This window comes from Pogoniulus pusillus, chromosome 1 (assembly GCF_015220805.1).
Source record: "Pogoniulus pusillus isolate bPogPus1 chromosome 1, bPogPus1.pri, whole genome shotgun sequence".
In the NCBI taxonomy this organism is placed as follows: Eukaryota; Metazoa; Chordata; class Aves; order Piciformes; family Lybiidae; genus Pogoniulus; species Pogoniulus pusillus.
Genome location: NC_087264.1, coordinates 53287125 through 53310995, shown reverse-complemented (window position 1 = coordinate 53310995; position 23871 = coordinate 53287125). Strand labels below are relative to the sequence as shown.

The window sequence follows — 23871 nt, the reverse complement described above, 5'->3', positions numbered from 1 at the left end:
TGAGGTGGGAGTGTTGATCTCCTCTGCAGTGACTTAGTGCACCAAGGTCAGTGAGATGTGCCTCAACCAGGCCAAGTGCTGAGTCCTGCACTTGAGCCACAACAGCCTCTGAAATGCTGCAGGCTTGGGGCAGAGTGGCTGGAAAGTTTTCCAACAGAAGTGACCTGGAGGTTCTAGGGGGCAAGCAGCTAATGTGAGCCAGCAGAGTGCCCAGGTGGCACAGGAAGCCAATGGCATCCTGGCCTGCATCAGCAATGGTGTGACCAGCAGGAGCAGGGCAGGGATGGTCTCCCTGTGCTGGGCACTGGTGAGGCCACAGCTCGAGTGCTGGGTTCAGCTTGGGGCACCTCAGCACAAGAAAGACACTGAGGGGCTGGAGAGGCTGCAGGGAAGAGCAAGTAAGCTGGTGAAGGGCCTGGAGAAGGAGCCTGATGAGGAGCAGCTGAGGGCACTGGGACTGGCTAGTGTGAGGAAGAGGAGGCTGATGCAGACCTTATCACCCTCTGCAGCTACCTGAGAGCACAGACTGATGCTGGTCTCTTCTCACAGGTCATTAGTGACAGAACCAGAGGCAACAGCCTCAGGCTGCAGCAGAGGAGGTTTAGGCTGGACATTAGGAAAACCTTTCCCCTGCAGGAGTGGTGAAGCACTGGAACAGGCTGCCCAGGGAGGTGGTGGAGTCACCACCCCTGGAGGTGTTTAAAGGTCCTTTAGCTGTGGTGCTTAGCAATCTGGCTTAGGGTTAGTGATCCTGATTATCTCTGGGGTCTTTCTCAGCCTGAATGATTCTGTGAGTCTATAAATAATATCACAGGAACAGAATCTCTTCTCCTAAATCCCCTGCTCTGCTCTCTATCTCCTGTTCTTATCCTGTTATCCTCCCTTCTTCCTAGACACCCTAACTATGCATTTTGCACCTAGCTATGCAAGAGCCTGAATTAAAGCTAATGCCTTCCATCACCCCAGCACCCACCACATGCACCAGGCCAGCGAGGCACTGGCTCTCTTTAATCCCAGAGCCATCCTGGCTGCAGCCTATATCTGGGGGTCTGGGCAATTCACTAAAGCCCCCACATTTGCTCATCTCCAGAGCAGCTGCTTGAGCACACACCAAAAATACATCTCCTAAGTCTGCAGGCTTTCAGCACAGTTAGCGGAGGGGAAGAGAAACAGGCTCTGGACCATCAAGAGTGGAGCCCTCCTCACTCTCTAAGCTAGCACAAATGCAAACAGCAGAGAGGAGGAGGAAGTAATTACTTAGATTACCAAGCTGGGTGCACCCTGGGAGAGAAGCCTTCCCCAGCATGGGCAAGTGGAGATGACACACTACTCTTTCCCAAACTAGAGCCATCCAAGAAGATCCCTTCCTTGCAGAAGCAGCAGAGATAAATATATCTCATCCTTCCTAACTGAGGGATGCATTGCTGCCACAACACACTGAGGACAGCTTTATTTTTGGCTTCACAAAAATAGAAGTCTGAAGGAATTATCTGTGATTCACAAAAATAAAAGACTGAAGGGATTATCCTCAGTGGTGCCAAAGAGCTGCAAGAGATCTTGGGACAGAAGAGAGATTTCATGATCCCAGGCTCTGCTGGGTCTCCAACTTCAGTCATAACCACCCCATGAAGGCTTAGGGCAGAGGAACTGCAAACTACTCAGCAGAGAAAGACCCAAGGATGTTAGTCAATAGCCAGATGAAGACGAACCAGGGTGTGACCAGGTGGCCAAGAAGGCCACCAGCATCCTGGCTTGGATCAGCAATGGTGTGGCCAGGGCAGGGATTGTGCCCCCACACTCAGCACTGGTGAGGCCACAGCTTGAGTCCTGTGTTCAGTTTTGGGGCCCTCACTCCACAGAGAATATTGAGTGGCATGGTGAAGGGTCTGGAGAACAGGGCTGGGGAGGAGCAGCTGAGCTGAGGGAACTGAGGTTGTTTCATGTGGAGAAGAGGAGGCTGAGGGAGACCTTACTGTTCTCTACAATGCATGACACCAAGCTGGGAGCATGTGTCCATCTGTTAGAGGGCAGGAGGGCTCTGCAGAGGGACCTGGAGAGGCTGAGAGATGGGCACAGTCCAATGCCAGGAGTTTTAACAAGGCCAAGTGCCAGGTTCTGTGCTTTGGCCACAACAGCCCCAAGCAGTGCTACAGGCTGGGGGCAGAGTGGCTGAGAGCAGCCAGGCAGAGAGAGACCTGGGGCACTGGTCGACAGCAGCTGAACATGAGCCAGCAGTGTGCCCAGGTGGCCAAGAAGGCCAATGGCATCCTGGCCTGCATCAGGAACAGTGTGGCCAGCAGGAACAGAGAAGTCCTTCTGCCCTGTACTCAGCACTGGTTAGGCCACAGCTTGAGTCCTGTGTCCAGTTCTGTGCCACTCAATTTAAGAAAGATGTTGAGATACTGGAACATGTCCAGAGAAGGGCAGCAAGGCTGGGGAGAGGCCTGGAGTACAGCCCTGTGAGGAGAGGCTGAGGGAGCTGGGGGTGTGCAGCCTGCAGAAGAGGAGGCTCTGTGCAGTCTTCACTGCTCTCTACAACTACCTGAAAGGAGGCTGTAGCCAGGTGGGGTTGGGCTCTTCTCCCAGGCACAGAACAAGAGGACACAGCCTCAAGCTGTGCCAGGGCAGGTTTAGGCCGGACATTAGGAAGAAGTTCTTCACAGAAAGAGTGCCATGGTCTGGTTGACTGGATAGGGCTGGGTGATAGGTTGGACTGGATGAGCTTGTAAGTCTCTTTCAACCTGTTTGATTCTATGATTGGCATTGGAATGGGCTGCCCAGAGAGGCGATGGAGTCCCCATCCCTGGAGGGGTTTAAAAGGAGGCTGGATGAGGCACTTAGTGCCATGGTTTAGTTAATTAGAAGGGTCAGGTGATAGGGTGGACTTGATGATCCTAGAGATCTTTTCCAACCTGGTTGATTCTGTGATACAGCTCCCTGAAAGGAAGCTGTAGAGGTTGGAGCCATATGAGGCTTGGTCTCTTCTGCAGGAACAAGTGACAGGAGAGAAAATGGCCTCAAGTTGCCCCAGAGGAAGTTCAGGTTGGACATCAGAAGAAACTCCTGGATTGAAAGGGTTCTCAAAGCCTTTCTGAATCCCCATCCCTGGAGGTGTTTCCAAGAGGCAGAGATGTCATGCTGAGGGCCACGGGCTAGCACCAGCCTGTGCATAGCCAGAGAATGCTTGGACTGGATGTTCTTCTGCAGCCAAATGGACTCTGTGAACATCCCTGCAACTCCTTGCCATCAGCAGCTGTACTTAACAAGAAATTACCTGTGGGTAGGGGAGAAGGAGGAGATAAACTCCTGCATCTTGCCACACTGCTGCAGCCTCCTGAGCAGGCCAAGCTGACGTTAACTGGAGAAGGCAGAGCTCATGCCTGAACTGCAACAGTAAGAGGAGGGAGGCTGATTCCTTCCCTTAGGGACGTAGGCAGCTGGCTCCAGAAGGGCATGTGCTGCTCCAGATGCTGCTCAGCCCCTCCTGCCCCGCAGACAGTGATGTTCTAGGATCCTTAACAGGGCAGTGGAGTCATCCCCTAGTTTTGGTTAGTGGCCATTCCTGGAAGACTCATGGCTAAAGGAACCAGCACATGACTCCCAACCTCTTCCTTTTCACTGGAATGGCCACATCTGTCAGCGGTCAACTTCAACAACAGCCTTCCCCTCCTGCTTGCCCTCACCCCTCCAGGATCACTTCTAGCAGAAGACCAACTCAGGCTGACTCATTCACTCAACCCCTCCAGCAAGAATGGGACTCCAAAAGCAAAAGTGTTTTGTTCTCTCAGTGGGTCTAAGGGAAGCATGGAGAGCATTGCTGTGCTCGGACTGCAGAGCTACCAGTTAGTAACAGCCCCTGGGATGGAAACATTCTCCCTGATGCATGTTCCTCACTCTCAGAAGAGCTCAGCTCTTACCCTCGTGTGCTCCAATAAAAAGTTAATGCAGCCCAGAATGAAAATCTGAAATACAAACACCACATCCCACAGCTGTCAGTGGCAGGTTACTGAGCAGTAACTGCTCTAATCATTTTGTCTGACCCAGTGGCTCTCTTCCAAAGGAGCAGAAGACACCAACACAAACACACAAGCCCCAGAATCCACAGAAATGTGACTCAACAAAGCAGGCAGTCCCCTCAGCACCACCCCCCTCAGCCCCTTGAGATACTACAGAGAAAACCTGCCCAGTTACTGTCTGCACATCAGCTCTACACTCAGATTCTTCACCACCTTAGCTTCTGTGCAGCTACAAGTCAGGAACACCTTTGTGAGTCTCAGTAAGCAGGATGAGGAGAGAAAGTGACAGGGCTGCTGCATGGTTGTTTGGCTCAGGTTCACAGAATGGGTTGAAAGGGACCTCCAGAGGTCTTCCAGTCTAATCCCCCTGCACTCAGCAGGGACATCCTCCACTACAGCAGCTTGCTCACAGCCTTGGCCAGCCTCACCTTGAACACCTCTAGGCATGGGACATCAGCTCCCTCCCTGGAAAACCTGTTGCAGTGTCCCAGCACCCTCCTGGTGCAGAACTTGTTCCTCACATCCAATCTCGATTTGCTCTGCTCTCATTTCAAGCCACTGCCTATTCATAGCTAGCAAAGAGAAGTGAAAAGCTAAGAGCAGCAGACTCTGGGGCATTCTTTCAGTTTCAGGTGCACCAAGAGAAGCTGCCAGCAGAGATTTTAGCATGGCAGCAAGCAGAGTTATTTACAGAGCACAAAGGCTTTCAAACAGCAGTCAGACAGTGACATCAACCTGTGGCTCAGTCCTCAGAACACGTCTCCTTTAGCACAAAGCTTTGTGTCACAGGGCAGTGGCATTCCTCCCCTGAAATCACTCCTAGTTATTTATCAGCTCTACTCCAGACACCAGCATGTGAAGAGGCCTCAGGGCATTTCCGTGCCTTAGGAGAAGGCACTGCTTCTGACAGCACCATCCCATGTGCAGACAGATTCAGCTTCAGCATCTTCACAGGCTCTGAGACAGACCTACCAAGTCCTGAAATGGAACTGGCCCTCCTGTTCAACCCAGTGCCTCCAGTTTGGCTTTGACCACCACAGAGCAGCACAGCACTGCTCCCAAGGAGAAGTGCTCTGCTTGGACCAGGACCAGGTTGTGTCTGATGGTTAATCCTCCTCCAGATGTACCCCAACTAGAAATGCATACTTTTGGAATTTCACTTCAGGGCACAATTTGATGGAAGAACATCAGAGCATTGGTGGCAGAATGAGAAGCAAGAAAAAGACATCAAGAAATGCAGCTGAGCATCTTGATAGGGGCAGCAGCAAATACAGCCAGAAAGGACCCAAAGCTGGATTAATGTGGCCTAAAAGCGAAGTGAATCCTGTTGATTTAACACCCTCTGGACTCAGCAACTGCCAACATGCTTCTAAATACAATAAAGAGCCCATGTATGTAGACAAGAACCCAACTCTAGAAAAGAATCCAATTCCTTCTGCCACTTTGCTCTGCTGAGACCTCACCAGCAGAGTTGTGTCCTGCTCTGGAGCCCTCAACACAGCAAGGACATGGACCTGATGGAGAAGGTCCAGAGGAGGCCACAAGGATGATCAGGGGGCTGGAGCAGCTCTGCTAGGAGGACAGCCTGAAGGAGCTGGGGGTGTTCAGTCTGGAGAAGAGAAGGCTCGAGGCAGACCTAAGAGCAGCCTGCTGGGACCCAAAGGGGCTACAAGAAGGCTGCAGAGGGACTGTTTGCAAAGGCCTGCAGGGACAGGACGAAGGCAACGGTTTGAAATGAGAGCAGAGCAGATTGAGACTGGATGTGAGGAACAAGTTCTGCACCAGGAGGGTGCTGGACACTGCAACAGGGAGAAAGCTGAGGCCCCATGCCTGGAGGTGTTCAGGGTGAAGCTGGACAAAGCTGTGAGGAAGCTGCTCTAGTGGAGGATGTCCCTGCTTAGTGAAGGGGGCTTGGGACTGCATAGCCTCTGGAGGTCCCTTCCAACCCAAACCATTCTGTGGTTCTTCATGACTCATGTATGTGAGACATCACTACAGCCCAGTACAGCATAGGACATCAGTAAGTCACTTCACAGGTCAGCTTACAAACTGCAGACATCTACAGAGGACAGAAAAGAGAACTGGTTTTAGCATCTCAGAAGAGTATTTGATCTCTCCAGGTTTTGCTGCCTCTGTGGAATTTCTCTGCAGCACCCTTATGTTAAGTTAGGTGAATTATCCTCCTCTTGGACAGATTCAGACCACACTTTGAAGAGACAGCAAACCAAGTTACACCATAACTGGTGCCAACCAAAGGCACAAGGCCCTCACAGAGTGAAGAGCCTCAGAGTAGCTGACAGTTATGCCTTAAAAGCTTGGATTTTAAAAGAGGAAAGAAGGCCTAACTTTGATTTGATAAAGTCATGGTCCATACAGCACCAACTTTTCTCCCCTGGACAGCACTGCTGCATCCCACCAACCTGAGCACAGCCTGAAACTGTCACACTGTCACTTCATACCAGGCACCTGAAAATTCAGCTGGAATCACTCTCCACAGGGCACAGAGGCAAAGAGAGTAATGAGAAAGGAAACAATCTCAGGCTTGTTCCTCACGTCCCAAGCTATCATCACAATCAAACCCTTCTATCAAACTCTCATCCACGTGTGACTGCAGAAGATCTTGGATTTGCAGCCCTCCTGTTCAAATTTCTCCCTGCCATCATTCTGGAAGATGAAAAGCACTTGATTTGCACAGCTCTTACACGGCAGCTGACTCACACCAAAGACACCTGGAATGCTGCCTAACAAACAGGACTGCTGAGGGCTGCAACAGCAGCTCTGGCTGCTGGTCTTGACCCACTGCAGGAACCAAAGCATCTTTCATCTGGGAGCTGACTGGAAAGTTAAACTACACCAGTCACAGTCAGGGACATGTTCACAGTCCTCTGGCTACAACAGCTCCTAGGGCTGAAACCCTTCCTCCACCAGCCTCATCTCACTGCTTATTCTGCTGATAAGAGAGGGGAAAGAAATGTACTCATGGCTAACATCCACTCAGCAATAAGATTCCCAAGTGGAATCTTATCTACCTTATTCAGTTGGAAGAAGTCTGAGCACTATTTTGCATGGCCCATTGACAGTGAAGGAAGAAAAGAAATACAGCTTTCCTCCAGCTCTGGAGCCCTCAGCACAGCAAGGACATGGACCTGATGAAGAGGGTGCAGAGGCCACAAAGATGATTAGGGGGCTGGAGCAGCTCTGCTAGGAGGACAGGCTGAAGGAGCTGGGAGTGTTCAGTCTGGAGAAGAGAAGGCTCCAGGCAGACCTAAGAGCAGCCTGCTAGGACCTGAAGGGGCTACAAGAAGGCTGCAGAGGGACTGTTTGCAAAGGCCTGCAGGGACAGGACAAGGGCAATGGTTTGAAATGAGAGCAGAGCAGATTGAGATTGGATGTGAGGAACAAGTTCTGAACCAGGAGGGTGCTGGGACACTGTAACAGGCTGCCCAGGGAGGTGGTTGAGGCCCCATGCCTGGAGGTGTTCAGAGTGAGGCTGGCCAAGGCTGTGAGCAAGCTGCTGCAGTGGAGGATGTCCCTGCTGGGTGCAGGGGGGTTGGAGTGGATGACCTCTGGAGGGCCCTTCCAGCCCAATCCATTCCATGATGAACAGTGACCTCCAAAATACTCAGAGGTGTGAAGGCCTAACTGGTCTAAAGGCTGGGCTGTGGCTTGTCATGTTTTCAGTACTGCGGGGCAGAAAACTGGCTGACTGTAACCCAACCTGGGGAGCCTTCACCTCAAGGCTTGTTGAAGTTGTCTTTTCTGCAGCTGTGCTCTGTGCATGCTCTGTCACTGTGGCTGGAGGGGAACCAGTTCCCTTTCCACTTGAAAACTCAGAGGTGTTCAGAGTCTGCTCTGCAGCATGTTTCACCACCCAGCTCAGGGGCTCTTCGGGTCTGTCTGCCCTGCAGCCTCACTCTGACCTCTTCTTTGGGTTTGCCTTCCAGTTTGAGGAGACTGTTATCATTTCCAGGCAGTGCTTCTGCTGAGCAGGATCCCACCTCCACTGCCTGTGTGCTTTCACTACCACCAGCACAGCTGCTCTGATCCTCCTGAACTGTTGCCCACCCCAGACTCTGATTGTCTTCTGCTAATTCGTCTCCTAATTTTAACTGTTGCTGCAGTGTATTGTTTGGAAAAACATTCCTGTTCCTCTTCCAGGCTTTTTTTTAGCAGTCTCAGGAGAGAGGTCTTGTTTTCTCTTCCTAGGGCAAGACTTCAAAGCAGGAGCAGAGCTGCCTTCCCAGGGTAGGGAAGTCTGCAGACATGCCTGGTTCTGTCCAGATTAAAATCATGGTTATCTGTCAGCAATCTCCTCACACTTGGGAATCAGCTCAGAGCTGTGGAGCGAGAGGTTAGCAGGTTTTTCTTTATTGTTCAGGACATTGTTGCTGTTTTGCTTTGTTCCTTTAACCTGCATCCTGGCCCTTCTTGGACTTGGTCCCTCTGCAGAGCCTCGCGTTCCAGCTGTGTTTTGCTGGCTCCTTCCGAGGTGTGGCCTTTTCATGCAGGCACAGAGCCCAGGCTGTCCCCTTGTTACCAACACCACAGCTTGCTCTCCCCTTCCGATGTGCTGTACCCACACAGGCAGTAGGCTCCAGGTGCAGATCTTAACTCTCCTGATCTCCTCAGAAGGGTTTTGTTAGCTCCTCCTGTTCTGCTGTCTGTGCCCCGCTGCCGCACGCTGCCAGAGCCCTGCGCCTCGTCTCTGGCACCCCCTGCCAGCGGGCAGGCAGGGCCAAGGCATCCCTGCGGGACAGCAGCCTTCATCAGCCCTCACCACCTCCACGCGGGCTGGGCCACAGAATGACACGGCTGGCTCTGCGGCTTCTGCTGCTAGGGACAAGCGAGAGCAGTGCCAAGACAATCGCTGCTCATGCAAACTTTGCTTTGCTGCTTGAGGAAGGAACTACAGACAAGCAGCTTAGGCAGACGAAGTGATGTCTGCTGGGGGTGAAGCTGGCAGCAGTGTCCAGGCTTTAGCTTATCTCGTTGAATAATCATAGACTACATTGGGCTGGAAGGGACCTCCAAAGGGCATCCAGTCCAACCCCTCTGCACCCAGCAGGGACATCCTCCACTAGAGCAGCTTCCTCACAGCCTTGGGCAGCCTCACCCTGAACACCTCCAGGCATGGGGCCTCAACTTTCTCCCTGGACAACCTGTTGCAGTGTCCCAGCACCCTCCTGGTGCAGAACTTGTTCCTCACATCCAATCTCAATCTGCTCTGCTCTCATCTCAAACCATTGCCCTTGTCCTGTCCCTGCAGGCCTTTGCAAACAGTCCCTCTGCAGCCTTCTTGTAGCCCCTTTGGGTCCCAGCAGGCTGCTCTTAGGTCTGCCTGGAGCCTTCTCTTCTCCAGACTGAACACCCCCAGCTCCTTCAGCCTGTCCTCCTAGCAGAGCTGCTCCAGCCCCCTGATCATCCTTGCGGCCTCCTCTGGACCTTCTCCATCAGGTCCATGTCCTTCCTGTGCTGCGGGCTGCAGAGCTAAAGGCAAGCTGTATTCTTTTCTTCCCTCCCCACCAACAGGCCATGGCTCGAGGGGTTCCCAGACTCCCTAAAAAAAACCCTACAGAGACCAAGATCCATGCCAGGGGATGAACTGGTCACCCCTGGATACTGCAGTTTTGTTATACTATCCCATCATCCTGCAAACACATTAAAAGTCACCAGCAAGGTCAAGTTGTTCTCTTTTCTCCCTACCTCTCCAGAGAGATCCCTATCTGAGTAACTATGCAAGCACACCTTGTAGGCTGTGGCCTTAAAAGCCATGGGCTGCAGTCAATCTGGCCTGCTTGGGCCTGATGGGAGACAATGGGGGATGGAAGAAAGTGAGCATTGGGTTTTTTGGGTTTTGGTGGCTTTGGTTTGCTTGGAGGGAAGGTTTTGGGGTAATTCTCAACGTATCCTGTACCTGTATTAGGTGTTAAGGATTCAGGTATCCTGTATCTTTTCCTGCACACCTTTAAATACAACCTTTCTGTATTTTCACTTCCAATTCAGTGAGAGCCTTACTATATCACTGCTCTTTTTCCTTAGGAGAAGAGTAAAGAAAGACAATCACAGTCTGTCGTGCTCTTGCACAAAAACACTGTGACAGCAGTGCTCAGACTTCTTCCTGTTGAAGAAAGTAGATAAGATCCCACTTGGAAATCTCATTGCTGGGTGGATGTTGGCCATGAGTACCTTTCCTGTCCCCCTCTCTTATCAGCAGAGCAGAGGAGCAGAATCCCCTCTCTCCACGTCTGCCCACGCTGCTACGGACGCAGCCCAAGGTGCGATACAGACAGGTCCAACTCAGTGGTGAGACATCACAGGACACAAACCTCATGAAACGTCACACCCTGGGTGTGTTTGAAGACATTGTGCTATTACTTGAGATCTGAGAGGCTTCTCCTCTAAAAGACTGTGTGAACTTGCCCTTCTCCTGTGGCTCTGCTCATACAACCACCATGAGACAAGTCTGAAAGAGAGGTAGGCAAGGGCAGAGGATGGGGCTTAAGAATGACAGATGTATACAGCTCGCTGTTCATCTGAAGTCAGCAACTTTCAGCATCACTACCAGAGCTCTAGAAAATAATCACTTCAAGTGAAAAATAACAGCTTTTACAGCCACCTGCCTACAGCCTGCTTATAGCTTCCATTCAACCCCAGCCCTCTGATGTGCTTTACACAGTAATAATAGAACTAGGTACAGAGGATGAAGTGACTCAGGGAGTGCTGCATGGCTGCCACTGCTGCTGCTTTCTGCAGGCAATTCAAGACCAGAACAACAACTGGCATTTGCATTTTGTCAATAGGAAACAGGCTGCTGGAAGAGCCATGGCAGGGATGATGCTGCAGCCACAGCCTGGCTCTTGCACAGCAGGTCAGTGTCACCTCACCTGCTTCTCGTCCTCATTGTACCAGTCCAGAGCAGTGCTGTGTGCACAGACGGGGCCCCAGGCAGGTGGAACCTTAACACAAGCTGCATGGTCAGATGAAGAATGAAGACCATGGGAAAAAACACAGAGGAAGAGATATCTTAAAGGAGAAAAACTTCTGATGTCTGATGAAAGCAGCCTGGAGCAGCTCTGCAGAAAAGGACCTGGAGATGCTGGTGGGGGAGAAGCCAGACAGGAGCAGAGAGTGTGAGCTTGCAGCACAGAAGGCAAGTGGCAGCATGGGCTGCATCCAAAGCAGCATGACCAGAGATGGAGAAAGGGGATCCTACCTCTCTGCTCTGCTGAGACATCACCTGCAGGGCTGTGTTCAGCTCTGGAGCCCTCAACACAAAAAGGACATGAACCTGATGGAGAGAGTCCAGAGGAGGCCACAAAGATGATCAGGGGTTGGAGCAGCTCTGCTAAGAGGACAGGCTGAGGGAGCTGGGGGTGTTCAGCCTGGAGCAGAGAAGGCTTCAGGCAGAGCTAAGAGCAGCCTGCCAGGACCTGAAGGGGCTACAAGAAGGCTGCAGAGAGACTGTTTGCAGAGGCCTCCAGGGACAGGACAAGTGATTTGGTTTGAAATGAGAGCAGAGCAGATTGAGATTGGATGTGAGGAACAAGTTCTGCACCAGGAGGGTGCTGGAACTCTGCAACAGGCTGCCCAGGGAGGTGGCTGAGGCCCCATGCCTGGAGCTGTTCAAGGTGAGGCTGGCCATGGCTGTGAGGAAGCTGCTCTAGTGGAGGATGTTCCTGCTGAGTGCAGGGGCGTTGGACAGGATGCCCTTTGGAGGTCCCTTCCAACACAAAGCACTCTAGGATAAATTCACTAACAGAAAAGAAGAATCTGGACACAGTTTCAAGAATGTATTAAAATAGTACTAAAATTCTTGTTGATCTGTTTAGGATAGAACTGAATCCTTTTAGGAACTATGGATGTTTACAGAAAAAATAGAAAGGAAGGAAAAAAAAACAAACCAAACTCAAAATAATCAAATCCAAAAAAAGCTCCCCTCCAAAAAAACCCAAACCCAACCAAAAAACACACAACAAAAACCCACTGCACCCAAAAACATCACATGGCTGCTGAAATGTCTCCATGGTGGAACAGACTCAGATGAAGGACACCCTCCAATGGACTTGGTGCTGGGGTTGTTTACTCTGGAGAAGGCTGAGGGGAGACTTCATTGCTCCCTACAGCTCTCTGAGAGGAGGCTGGAGTGAGGCTGGGGTTGGCCTCTTCTCCCAAGTACCCAGCAGCAAGACAACATGCAATGGGTTGAAACTGTGCCAGGGGAGGGTTGGGTTGGACATCAGGAAAAATCTTCTTTGGCAAAAGTCTTGAGGGCCTGGAACAGGCTGCTCAGGCAGGTGGTGGAGTCCTCACCCCGGAGCTGTTCAGGAAGCTGTAGATGTGGAGCTTTAGGACATAGCTTAGTGGCCATGGTAGTGGGGTTCTGGTGGGACTCAAAAACCATAAAGGCCTTTTCCAATCTCAATGTTTCTGTGGTTCTCCATGTGCTGACTGGGGGGGATGTGGCACAGCCTCTCAAAACCCTTCACACAGCCAAACCCTGCAGAAGTGTTCAGCAGTTTGCATTCTGCAGGGTGAAGACAATGTCCTCACCTCCACAGAAGTGCTTAGCAAATACTATGCTTGCAGCTCTACTGGCCCTTTAGATCTCCATCCAGTGACATGGCTGAAAGCCCTAGGGGATAGATTAAAGTCCTTCCTGGCTTCTCCATGCCCACTGTGCCAGGCTTGTGGCACTGTCCTGCCACCTCATTTGGATTTCAGTCCCCATCTCCCACAGAGCAGAGGCTGCCCTGTGGCTAAGAGAAACAAGCACCACGTATTTCCCAGGACATCTACTGTACAGTTTCCTCTCTGGTGTTCAACCTGCTGGCTGGCTCCACTCAAGGAGCCTGGGGGCACTTGTTTTTGCAACCAGGGAACATCAGCAGGAGACCCTGCAGCACTCCAAGTCCTCACACCTGATGGTACCACTTAAAGCACATTCCAGACATAAGGAAAGCAAAACAGATTTCCAACTGCCAGCCACTCCACAAGTGACTATTCCCATTCTGGGGGAGAACCATCAGCAAGAGCTCACACAACTCAAGGTAGCCATACAAAAGGGACAGCTGGAACAGCCTTCTCAGCCAGCTCACAGCCAGCAGCAGCAGACCTTTAAGCTATTTGGGCAGCAGCAAGAAGGAATCACAGCACAGACCCACAGAATGGTTTGACTTGGAGGGGACCTCCAAAGGGCATCCAGTCCAACCCCCCTGCACTCAGCAGGGACATCCTCCACTACAACAGGTTGCTCAAGGCCTTGGCCAGTCTCACCTTGAACACATCCAGGCATGAGGCATCAACTACCAAATTGGGCAACCTGGTGCAGGGTTCCAGCACCCTCCAGATGCAGAATTTGTTCCTCACATTGAATTTCAATCTGCTCTGCTCTCATCTCAAACCATTGCCCTCAACTTGTCACAGGATCACAAGATATCAGAGGATGGAAGGGACCCAAAGGGATCATCAGGTCCAATCTCCCTACCAGAGCAGGACCATACCCCAGCTCAGGTCACAGAGGAATACATCCAGACAGGCCTGGAAAGTCTCCAGGGAAGGGGACTCCACAACCTCTCTGGGGAGTCTGTGCCAGTGCTCTGTGACCCTTACAGTACAGAAGTTCCCCCTTGTGTTGAGCTGCAACCTCCTGTACTGCAGCTTACATCCACTGCTCTTTGTCCTATCCCAGGGAGCAGTGAGCAGAGCCTGTCCCTCACTCCTGACCCCCAGCCCTCAGATATTGATAAACATTTATTAAATCCTCCCTCAGTCTTCTCTTCTCCAAACTAAAAAGCTCCAGGTCCCCCAGTCTCTCCTCATAAGGCCATGTTCCACTCCCTGCAGGCCTTTGCAAACAGTCCCTCTGCAGCCTTCTTGTGGCCTCTTTAGGATCTCAGCCATCTCTAAGCCCAGGAGAAGTCTCTTTGAGCAAGCAAGAGAAACAGAAGGCACAGGCAATCACATGCAGGGCTGAGCCTTCCATCCCCAGCCTGTCCCTCAGACACGCTGCTGATGCAGAACAAAAGGTACAGCCCCATTAGACACCATTTGGCCCAGCCTGTCTGTAAACTCCACCAGGTTCAGTGCAGCCCTAGGACAGAGCAGCCTCGGATGAAGAAAAAAAGGCATGTGGACAACTCAGCCATGGAATACTGGCAAAGTAGTGCAGGGGCCACTGGCAGTGGAAACCTTCCATTTCTTGGCATCCTACTTACCGCATCCTACTTACCCAAGCAGTCAGCAATCAGCTGCAGCAGTGAGCAGAGAGTGGATGAGTATCACCAGCCACTGTGGGAACCCAGCACTCCCCAGCATCTGCCAAATTCGGGGTGGGCAAGCAGCACTTCCACTTGAAGTGAGGCACAAAGCAGAGAGCAGATGATCTGTCTGCTGTTGGGCACTGTCAAGGGTCACTGCTATCTCCAGGAGGTTATCCGAGCGCTATTTGCGCACCATCAGATATCCCCTTGATTTGTGTCCTGCTCTACTCACATGTAACACATTCCCACTGCAGAGAGGCACAGTCCCTGTGCAGAATTCACTGATTGCAGCAATCCCATCTGTCCTGGAAGGCTCATAGGCCTAAAACGTGTCCTGGCTTGCCCCACCCTTCTGCTGGTGGGGGAAATCAAAGGCTTGAGCCATTATGTCCCTCCCAAAGTGATAAACAGGTACCCACAGGTGCTTATGCTCTTGTGTCTTGCCCAAAGAAAGGCAGAGTCCCCACCCCTGGAGGAGTTAAAGAACTGAGCAGACATGGCACTTGGGGTTCAGTGGCCACAATTCTAGTTTGACAACTGGACTTGATGATCAGAGAGGCATTGAGGTTGGAAAAGACCACTGAGATTCTAACATCCATCTCACACTCCCAGAGCTTCCGTCCCGACAGCAGCTGCTAGAGCTAAGGCAGGAACAGATTCAGCTCTCTGAACTGGCAGCCCTGTGTCAGCCAACTGGAAGGACCCAGCAGGCCCTCACGTCACAGAGCAGCCTGGTTCAGCACTGGCATGCCATCTGCTCCGTGGGCACTGGGAGCAGCAAGAGCCACAGCCCAGCCCGCGGCAGCATCCCTCGGGAGAGGGCAGCCTTCTGGGGGCACTGGAGAAGACCTGAAACAGTATTCAGCCCTGCCACAGATGTCTCACTGCGTTCCTTGGCTTTGGGTTCCCTTCTCTGCTGCTGATGACTAGTGCTCTCCTATCCCAGGAGAGTGCTGCAGCATCCCTAAGTTATGTTGCTCTGCTGCTCAGACGCTATTGAGATGGCTACCTGAAGATCTACAACTGATCAGGACTCTTACAAGTATAGCAGCTGCTTTTTAAGCAGCAGCACAACAAATGCCAAGTATGAATATGAAAGCCTGCAAATGGATCTGGAACCATTAATTCCTCGACAGTAAACAGGCAAAGCTACAACCAAAAATCCTTCTGAGCAGGTGCGCAGCTCAGCACCAAAATTGAGTCACTCCAATTCAAACACAGGTAGGGCTGCCCTGGAACAGACAAAACTCCAGTTTCCCAAATGGCAGCCTGCTCAGCCACCACCTGGACCCAGTTCACACAGACTTTATAGAGATAAGGGACTCCCTGAGCCTAGAGACACAAGGGGCATAGGGGTACACAGATTAACTGCCTCTCCTTTCCTAGAAGGGCTCAGCTTGGAAGACACCTCAGAGCTCCTCTGCTTCAACCTCTTGCCATGGGCAGGGACACCTCTCAACTAGACTCAGCTGCTCAAGGCATCACCCAGCCTGGCCTTCAACACTCCCAAGCAGGAGGCAGCCACAGCCTCCCTGGGCAGCCTGTGCCAGAGTCTCACCACCTTTCTACTGAACAATTCAGGAAGCTTCTTTAAAAGCAGATGGTGAATTTGTGTACTTCAAGGTAGGCCCGAAAACATGCAACGAGCAGCTCTGGGGACAGCTGCTAATGCTAGGGTTTAGTTCTGACAGCTGAGCTCCAACTTTTCACTAACCAAAACAGTTGTTCCAGCCCTTGGATAGCACAGCTTTTTCCATAACAACAGGCCAGAGTCCTTCCAAACTAAAGTAAACAGCACTGGAATGTTTACTAAATCTATGCCAAGTTTATTTTCATAGTCATAGAATGGTTTGGGCTGGAAGGGACCTCCAAAGGGCATCCAGTCCAACCCCCCCTTGCACCCAGCAGGAACATCCTCCACTACAGCAGCTTCCTCACAGCCTTGGGCAGCCTCACCCTGAACACCTCCAGGCATGGGGCCTCAACTTTCTCCCTAGACAACCTGTTGCAGTGTCCCAGCACCCTCCTGGTGCAGAACTTGTTCCTCACATCCAATCTCAATCTGCTCTGCTCTCATCTCAAACCATTGCCCTTGTCCTGTCCCTGCAGGCCTTTGCAAACAGTCCCTCTGCAGCCTTCTTGTAGCCCCTTCAGGCCCTGGCAGGCTGCTCTTAGGTCTGCCTGGAGCCTTCTCTCCTCCAGACTGAACACCCCCAACTGCCTCAGCTTCTCCTCCTAGCAGAGCTGCTCCAGCCTTCTGATCATCTTTGTGGCCTTCTCCATGTCCTTCCTGTGTGGAGGGCTCGAGAGCTGGACACAGCCCTGCAGGTGATGTCTCAGCAGAGCAGAGGGGCAGGATCCCTCCCCACTCTCCATCTCTGACCACACTGCTTTGGATGCAGCCCACTATTTCCTCACAGGACATGGGAAGCAGCTCAGAAGGGTCATGTTTGCTAACACCCCAACTCATCCCACCACCACCAAGGGCCTGCCTGGGAAAGGTGCCATGAGTGGCTGCGAGGTCCCTCACAGCAGACACGCTTCTGTCCAAGGCAGAAAGAAGCACCAAGTGTTGGAGAGGTCTAAGTCAGGTGGCCTGCATGTGACACAGCTGACAGGGCTCTCTTTCATACAGCCCCAAAGGAAGCTACATTGATGGCTTCTTGAATGGGGAAGTGTTTGCAGAAGTAGGCTGCATCGTTTTGCCCCTCTTGTTGAGCAGTCAAAGGAAGCAGCAGGAGTGCAGGAAAGATCCGGCTCAGCTGTGCCTCACTGGCCAAGGAAAGGAGCAGTGGTCGCCAGCAGCGCTGGATTCAGCCTCCCTTAGGGCAAGAATACCCTGCCAGTGCTCAGAACTGCTTTTTGTATTTTCAGGTTTCATTTGACTCAGCTAATTGGCCATTAGGCTCCAATAAGGTGGACATTTATCTACAGATAACACAGGCAAATTGGAAAGTAAGCAGCCTGAGGCTACCCTGAGGACCCTTAACCAAATAGCAAGGCAAAGCTCCATTAAAACAATTCATCAGAAAACCTCTATAGCCATTGGCAGATGTTCAAAGATCCCATTAGAAGTTTTAAGGGTACCCAATCTCATTAGACACTGAACTCTAACTCATGTAGAAGCCATTAGTAAGTAGAGAGCCTTTCACTTTGAAAGCTTGAAAGTTATCAGTACTGCTGCAGGAGGAGAAGCTGGGGCAGTTTTGCTCTCACTGACCAGCAGTTTTGCATAAGAATAGTAAAAGCTTTCTAGCCTGGATCTGAAAAGGGAGAGTGATGAAGAGGTGCAAACCAATGTCACCAAGGACTTGCTGCCTTTGGGTGGGTTCTCAAGGGAGCTAAGCGACAAACATTTCAGGCATTACCTTAGAAGAGCCCACGTCCAAAAACTGTGAATCAAGCGTTCTCCACGGAATGCCTACCAGTATCCCAGTTGTTCCAAAGGACAGACATCACAAAAGCACCTCCATCTGCAGTGCAGACAGGAAACTGTGGTGCAAAGCATTGCTTCTACACTTCATGGAAACTGGAAGGAGGAAGGCAAAGGGCTCTTGTGCTCTTAGCCTCAAGGGACATACAAGTGAACCACAGTCATTAACTGAAAGATGGAATAAGGTCACTGAAGCTATTCAGAGATTCACCGAATGCACTGGGTTGGAAGAGACCTTCAAGACCATCCAGTTCCAACCTCCTGCCATGGGCAAGGACACCTCCCACCATCTCAGCTTGTTCAAAGCCTCATCCAACCTGGCCTGCCAACCTCCAGGGAGGGAGGGGACAACCTCCCTGGACAACCTGTGCCAATGTCTTCCCAGCCTCACTCTAAAGAGTTTCTCCCTTGTCTCAAGTCTCAGTCTCCCCTCTCCCAGCTCAAAGCCATTGATCCTTGTTTTGACACTCCCAGCCCTTGTCTCAAGTCCCTTCCCAGCTCTCCCGGAGCCCCATCAGGTACTGAAATGCTGCTCCAAGGTCTCCTTGGACCCTTCTTTTCTCCAGGCTGAACAGCCCCAACTCTCTCAGCCTGTCCCCACAAGGGAAGTTCTCCAGCCCTCTGATCATCTTCTTGACCTCCTTGGACCCTCTCCAGCAGCTCCAGGTCCTTCTTGTGCTGGGGGCACCAGGATTGGCCACAGTGCTGCAGATGGGTGTTGTGGGGCACTCCAAATCTCTCCTTCCTCCCACTCCATGTCACTTCACGAAGAGCAAGCTGAACACGCAGCACCTCGGCTCGATGCAATGGGAACAGCCCATGTAGAAGCTGACAGCAGCTGGGGTTTGTACAGTCCTGCCTGTAGCTCCACCCAGGCTCACACTGCCCTCACAGTCAGGCATCTGAAATTCAGCCAGCACTCCATTACGAGATGTGACCAACACCAGCATCACGGAAGCCAGCGGCATCCGGGCTTGTGTTCTGCGAGGACAGGGCTGACTGTGGGCTGCAAGAGTGCACTCACAACTCAACTCTATCCACACACACTCAAAGTAAGGTCAGCTCTTCTGGAGGAAAGCCAGCTACAGCTTAGATTGACAAAGATTCAGAGTAATCACCCATTTACCAACCTTGAACTGCCCTTACGTACCTCAGAGGCAAAGCTACGAGTTCAACTAGGAAGGAGCTGTCTCACTCTTACTGTGACTTTCTGTTCCTGCTGACTGCAGGGATGTTGCACTTGATGACCCTGAAGGGCGCCTTCCAGTCCAAGCCATTCAGTGAGTCTATGCCTAAGGACTCTGTTTCTCCTATTGGCACTCACAGCTGTTCACATCCCTGTGTACCAGGATCACAGGATGTCAGAGGTTGTAAGGGATCCAAAGAGACCATCTAGTCCAACCTCCCTACCAGAGCAGGACCATAACCTAGCTCAAGTCACAAAGGAAGGCATCCAGACAGGCCTTGAAATTCTCCAGGGAAGGAGACTCCACAACGTCTCTCAGGAGCCTGTTCCAGTGCTCTGTGATCCTTACAGTAAAGTAGTTCTCCCTTGTGCTGAGGTGGAACCTCCTGTGCTGAAGCTTACATCCATTGCTCCTTGTCCTGTCACAGGGAGCAAGTGAGCAGAGCCTGTCCTTGCCCCTGACCAGCCCTCAGGGGGACTGGAGATAAATGATCCTTGAGGTCCCTTCCAGCCCTCACAATTCTATGATTCTGTGACATCAAGGGGCTGGAGCATGTCCAGAGAAGGGCAACAAAGCTTGGAAGGGGTCTGGAGAACTGGGCTGGCGAGAAGCAGCTGAGGGAGATGGGGATGTTTAGTCTGGAGAAAATAAAGTTGAAAGGAGACCTTCCCAATCTCTACAACTCCCTCCAAGGAAGATGGAGCCAGGCAAGGGTCGGTCTCTTCTCCAAAGGAACAAGTGACAGGAGGAAATGGCCTTAGGTTACCCCAGGGAAAGTTTAAGTTGAACATCACAAGAAACTTCTTCACTGAAAGGGTTCTCTAAGCCTGGCACAAGCTGCCCATAGAGGTGGTTGAATCCCCATCCCCAGAGGTGTTTCAAAGAGGCAGAGATGTGGTGCTGAGGGCCATGGGTCAGCACCAGACTTGACAGAGTTAGATGACAATTGGTCTTGGTGATCCTAAAGGTCTTTTCCACATGGAACAATTCTGTGGTTCTCTTTGTATATTTTAAGAGATCTGTCATGTACAGTCAGTATTTGGTTTACACATCTGAAAGGTCCTCACATTGAACTGTGACATCACAGGGACCAGACTCTGGAATTCCAGCTGGGCACCACATTTCAACTCTCCAGACAGTCAACGACTGACAATCTGAAAATCTATTTCACAGCTGGAATGGGAAGGGTTTGTTGCTGTCAGGGGAAAAAAGCAATCCCCCTTCTCTGCTCTCTGTAATCATGCTTTTAAAAAGCAGTTTGTTTAGCTAAGTATTTGTGAGTCCTGCCATCATTTCTCACCTTCTCTCTAACCTGTTCAAAACATATTCATTAGATTTAGGTTTCTTTCAATAAAAAACCCACCATTTTGTCTCAAAGAGACAGCACAGTCGTCAGGATGACAGAGAGCTTCTTTTCCTTTCAGAGCCTGTTGACATTTCAGTGCTTCAGGTGTCTGCAGAGCTCTGAAGCAATCCTTGCCTCAATGCCCTGCAGCAGTGCACAGCTCATCTTGCATTGCTCAAGTACAACAAACTGTGGAAGCAGATAAACATTCAGCCCCCTTTTCTAACTGACAAACCTTCTTCCACATCAGCATAACTCCATCACGTTACTACAGCCTCAGCTGCTAACTGGAATCCTTGCAGAACCTAACTCACATCCAGAAACTGCTGGACGGCCAGAGTAAAGCACTGGGAACTGGGTCAGAGCCCACCACAAACAGGGCAGCAGCACTGGATTAGAGGCAAGCACAACCTGCTTACATTGCCAAGAGCAGTGAGAGATGAAAGAGACCAAGTGTGCATGTGTGTGCACGCACCCCAGAGCCTGATGAGACTTGAAATGAGGTGGGGACTGCAAAAGGGAAGCCTTCAGGGAAGCAGGGAGCTCCTGTGCAGGGAACACAGGTTAACAGTTCAGAGCCACAGTTCCTTATTGATCCACTCTCAGCTTCAATGGTAGAGTGAAATCAAGCCAGTCTAGTGTTAAGTTCACACTGTCTGTCACAAGATCACAGCATGGCTCAGGCTGGAAGGGACCTCAGAGCTCATCTGCTCCAACCTCTTGCCATGGGCAGGGACAGCTCTCAACAAGACTCAGCTGCTCAAGGCCTCATCCACCCTGGCCTTCAACACCCCCAGGCAGGAGACAGCCACAGCCTCCCTGGGCAGCCTGTGCCAGTCTCTCCACCCTCCTACTGAAGAACTTCCACATCTCCAGTCTAACCCTGCTCTGTATAAGCTTCAAACCATTCCCCTTTGTCCTGTCTCTAGATACCCTCAGGGAAAGTCCCTCTGCAGCCTTCCTGCAGGATCTCTTCAGGTACTGGAAGGCTGCTCTGAGGTCCCCCTGGAGCATTCTCTTCTCCAGGCTGAACACCCCCAGCTCCCTTAGCCTGTCCTCACAGCAGAGCTGCTCCAGCCCTTGGACCATCTTTATGGCCTCCTCTGGACTCTCTCCAGCAGCAATGTGTCCTTCTTCTGGGGACACCAGACCTGGAGGCAGGACTAGAGATGAGGTCTGATCAGAGCAGAGCCAAGGGGTGCAATCCCCTCTCTTGCCCTGCTGCCCACACTCCTCTGGCTGCAGCCCAGCACACAGTTGTCTTCTGGGCTGCATGAGGGCACTGCTGGCCCCTGGGGAGCTGCTCAGCACCCAACACCCCCAAGTCTCTTTCTTCAGGGCTGCTCTCAACCCACTCTGTACTCAGCCTGAATTTGTGCCTGGGTTTGGCCCAACTCAGACGCAGATAAAACCTTTCCCATGCAGTTAAGGCCTTTCAGGATCAAACCCACTATTTGATCCAACTCTAAATGTTACGAATAAAGATGCAAACAAAACATCAAACTTTGCCTTGCAAATCTTCAGACACAATCGAAGGCAACAGTTACCTCTGCAGGCTGACAGAACAACTGTTTAGACAGAGATGCTACACAGTGTTTATCTTCTGTTCACTGAAACTGATCCTCAGAGTTTCAGAGTTTCCCATCTGTACCCAAAAAAGACTCAAGAAGAAAACAAGTGCTTGCAGGAGTTAGCAGAACTCAAATTCAAAACAGAGCAAAGGCCAGAGAGAGACAAACTAATTCTCCCTGCGGGAAGTTTGCAGGGTGCCAAAATACTCAAGAGGAAACATTAAAAAACCAAATTCCCAAAGACCCCATACCTGAGAAGAGCAGACACATCTGAAAGTAGTGTCACAGAACACTCTTTGGATCTGCCCCAAACACAGAACCTCTGGCTAAATAACCACAGGGCAGCCCTTCTGCAAGCAGGGCAGTGTGCAGTCAGCCAGCCCAAGCACTAAGGTCCCCAGGAGAAACAGCACTTGCTGGTCACTGCTGCCAGGCCAGGGTGGAGCAGAAGCAGAGGCCGTGGGAGCCTGGGAAACCTTTCTGTGTCAAGATGAGTATCCTGCAGCACGGAACCCTCCGTGTTTCATCTGAGAGTGGTACTGCAAACAAACACATTCAGCACATGGAAACGTACACCTTGCTCTGAATAACCAGGTAGAACCTGGGCAACGTTACTGCAGTAAAATGGAAATGAATAAGGAAGAAGTCAACACAAGTGATAATTAACCTGAGCTTTGCTTGAAGCGTTCCAGAAAAAAAAGGAGCTCTTAAAATAGTTTTGCAAAGGCATCCAAACCTACACAAGACTCACGGCTGTGGCAGCTGAAGTTTGCACTCAGGCAGTTTCACAGCACTTCAAATCCTACTGCTCTTCACCTTCCTACCCACTGACACAAACTTTCATCATGGAAGCTGTGAAACTTATCAGTTCTTCTTCGACAAGTCCTCTTTGAGAAAAAGCAGGTGCTTTGATAACCGGCGCCGTACCCACTGCGTGGCACCACCTCAGCGGCTCGGGGGGCACCGCAGCGGGCTCCGCACACTGCCTGCAGCGGCGCCCGGCACGACCGCCTCGCAGGAGTAATTCACACCTGCCGCAGAGCTGCACGAACGGCAGCGGCTCGCCGGCTCTGCCGACGGCGGGAGGGCTTTCCACACCGAGGAGTGTGAATCAAGAGCAGGAGACGCCCCCTCAGCACCTCAGGGGAAGCCATGCAGGGCTCGGACCCCTGCCTGCTCCGCTCCGGCAAGGCCTCGGCAGGGAGAAAGGGGCGCGGGTGGGCCAGGCCCGGGCTGCACCAGCGGCGCCATGGTCCCTTCGACCCGGCGGTGATTTCGACGCCCAGGGACGACCGACCCCAACAGCCACCCTGGCGCCTTCCCGCAAGTTCCGGTCCCGCCAAGCCCCCCGGGGTCTCGTCTCACGCCGGCCGCACACACCCCGGGCGCCGCGCCCACCCTGAACACGCCCTGAAGGGAGGGGGAGAGGGGAACAGAGAGCGAGTTCGCCTCCGCCGCTAGCGGCCCGGCACGGCACGGCTCGGCACGGCCCGCCCAGCAAGCGGCGGGGCAGGCGGTGCCCCGGAACAGGGCCCACCAGGGGGAGGGGAGAGGAGGCGAGGCTGGCGACGGCCCCCGGCCCAGCCCGCACCAAGCCGCCGTGGGGAGGCGGGGGGAAGCGGGAGGCCCCGGTGCTCTCCTCCGCCGAGCGGAGCACGCCCACCTCGCTCCTGGGCAAAGCCCCGCGCCGCCACCGCCCGCACTCACCCGCCGAGCCCAGCAACAGCCACAGCAGCCACATGGCCTCGGCGCCGGCCGCTCCGCAAACTTTCCGCGCTGCTCCGCCGCTCCAGCCCCGACGGAGCCTGCGGCGGGGGCGGAGGGAGGGGCGGGCGGAGGGAAGGGGCTGGAGGCGGTGCGCTCCGCTCCGCCCCGCCCTGCTCCCTCGCCTGTCCGCCGCTCCGGCGCGCCCGGGCCGCCGCCGCTGCCGCCGCTCTCCTGAGGCGCCCCTGGGCGTGAGCCGAGAAGCATGGTGGGGGGTGCGGGCTCGTGGATCTGGAAGCTGTCCCTCGCCCTCTGGGCACTCCAGCCGGGATCTCCGGAGGACGGGGCGTTGGTGG

General features: G+C 52.4%; 1 protein-coding gene across 2 annotated transcripts in view; it reads right to left on the bottom strand.

Annotated features, from left to right (window-relative positions):
• LDLRAD3 (low density lipoprotein receptor class A domain containing 3) overlaps positions 1 to 23613 on the bottom strand; it is an 88296-nt gene extending 64683 nt beyond the window's left edge. For both annotated transcript variants that reach the window (XM_064152347.1, XM_064152355.1), the window contains exon 1: positions 23519 to 23613. In XM_064152347.1, the coding sequence (XP_064008417.1) occupies positions 23519 to 23552 (34 nt within the window). In that variant the 5' untranslated portion in view covers positions 23553 to 23613. The remainder of the gene's footprint in view (positions 1 to 23518) is intronic.
• Between the last annotated feature and the right edge of the window lie 258 nt (positions 23614 to 23871).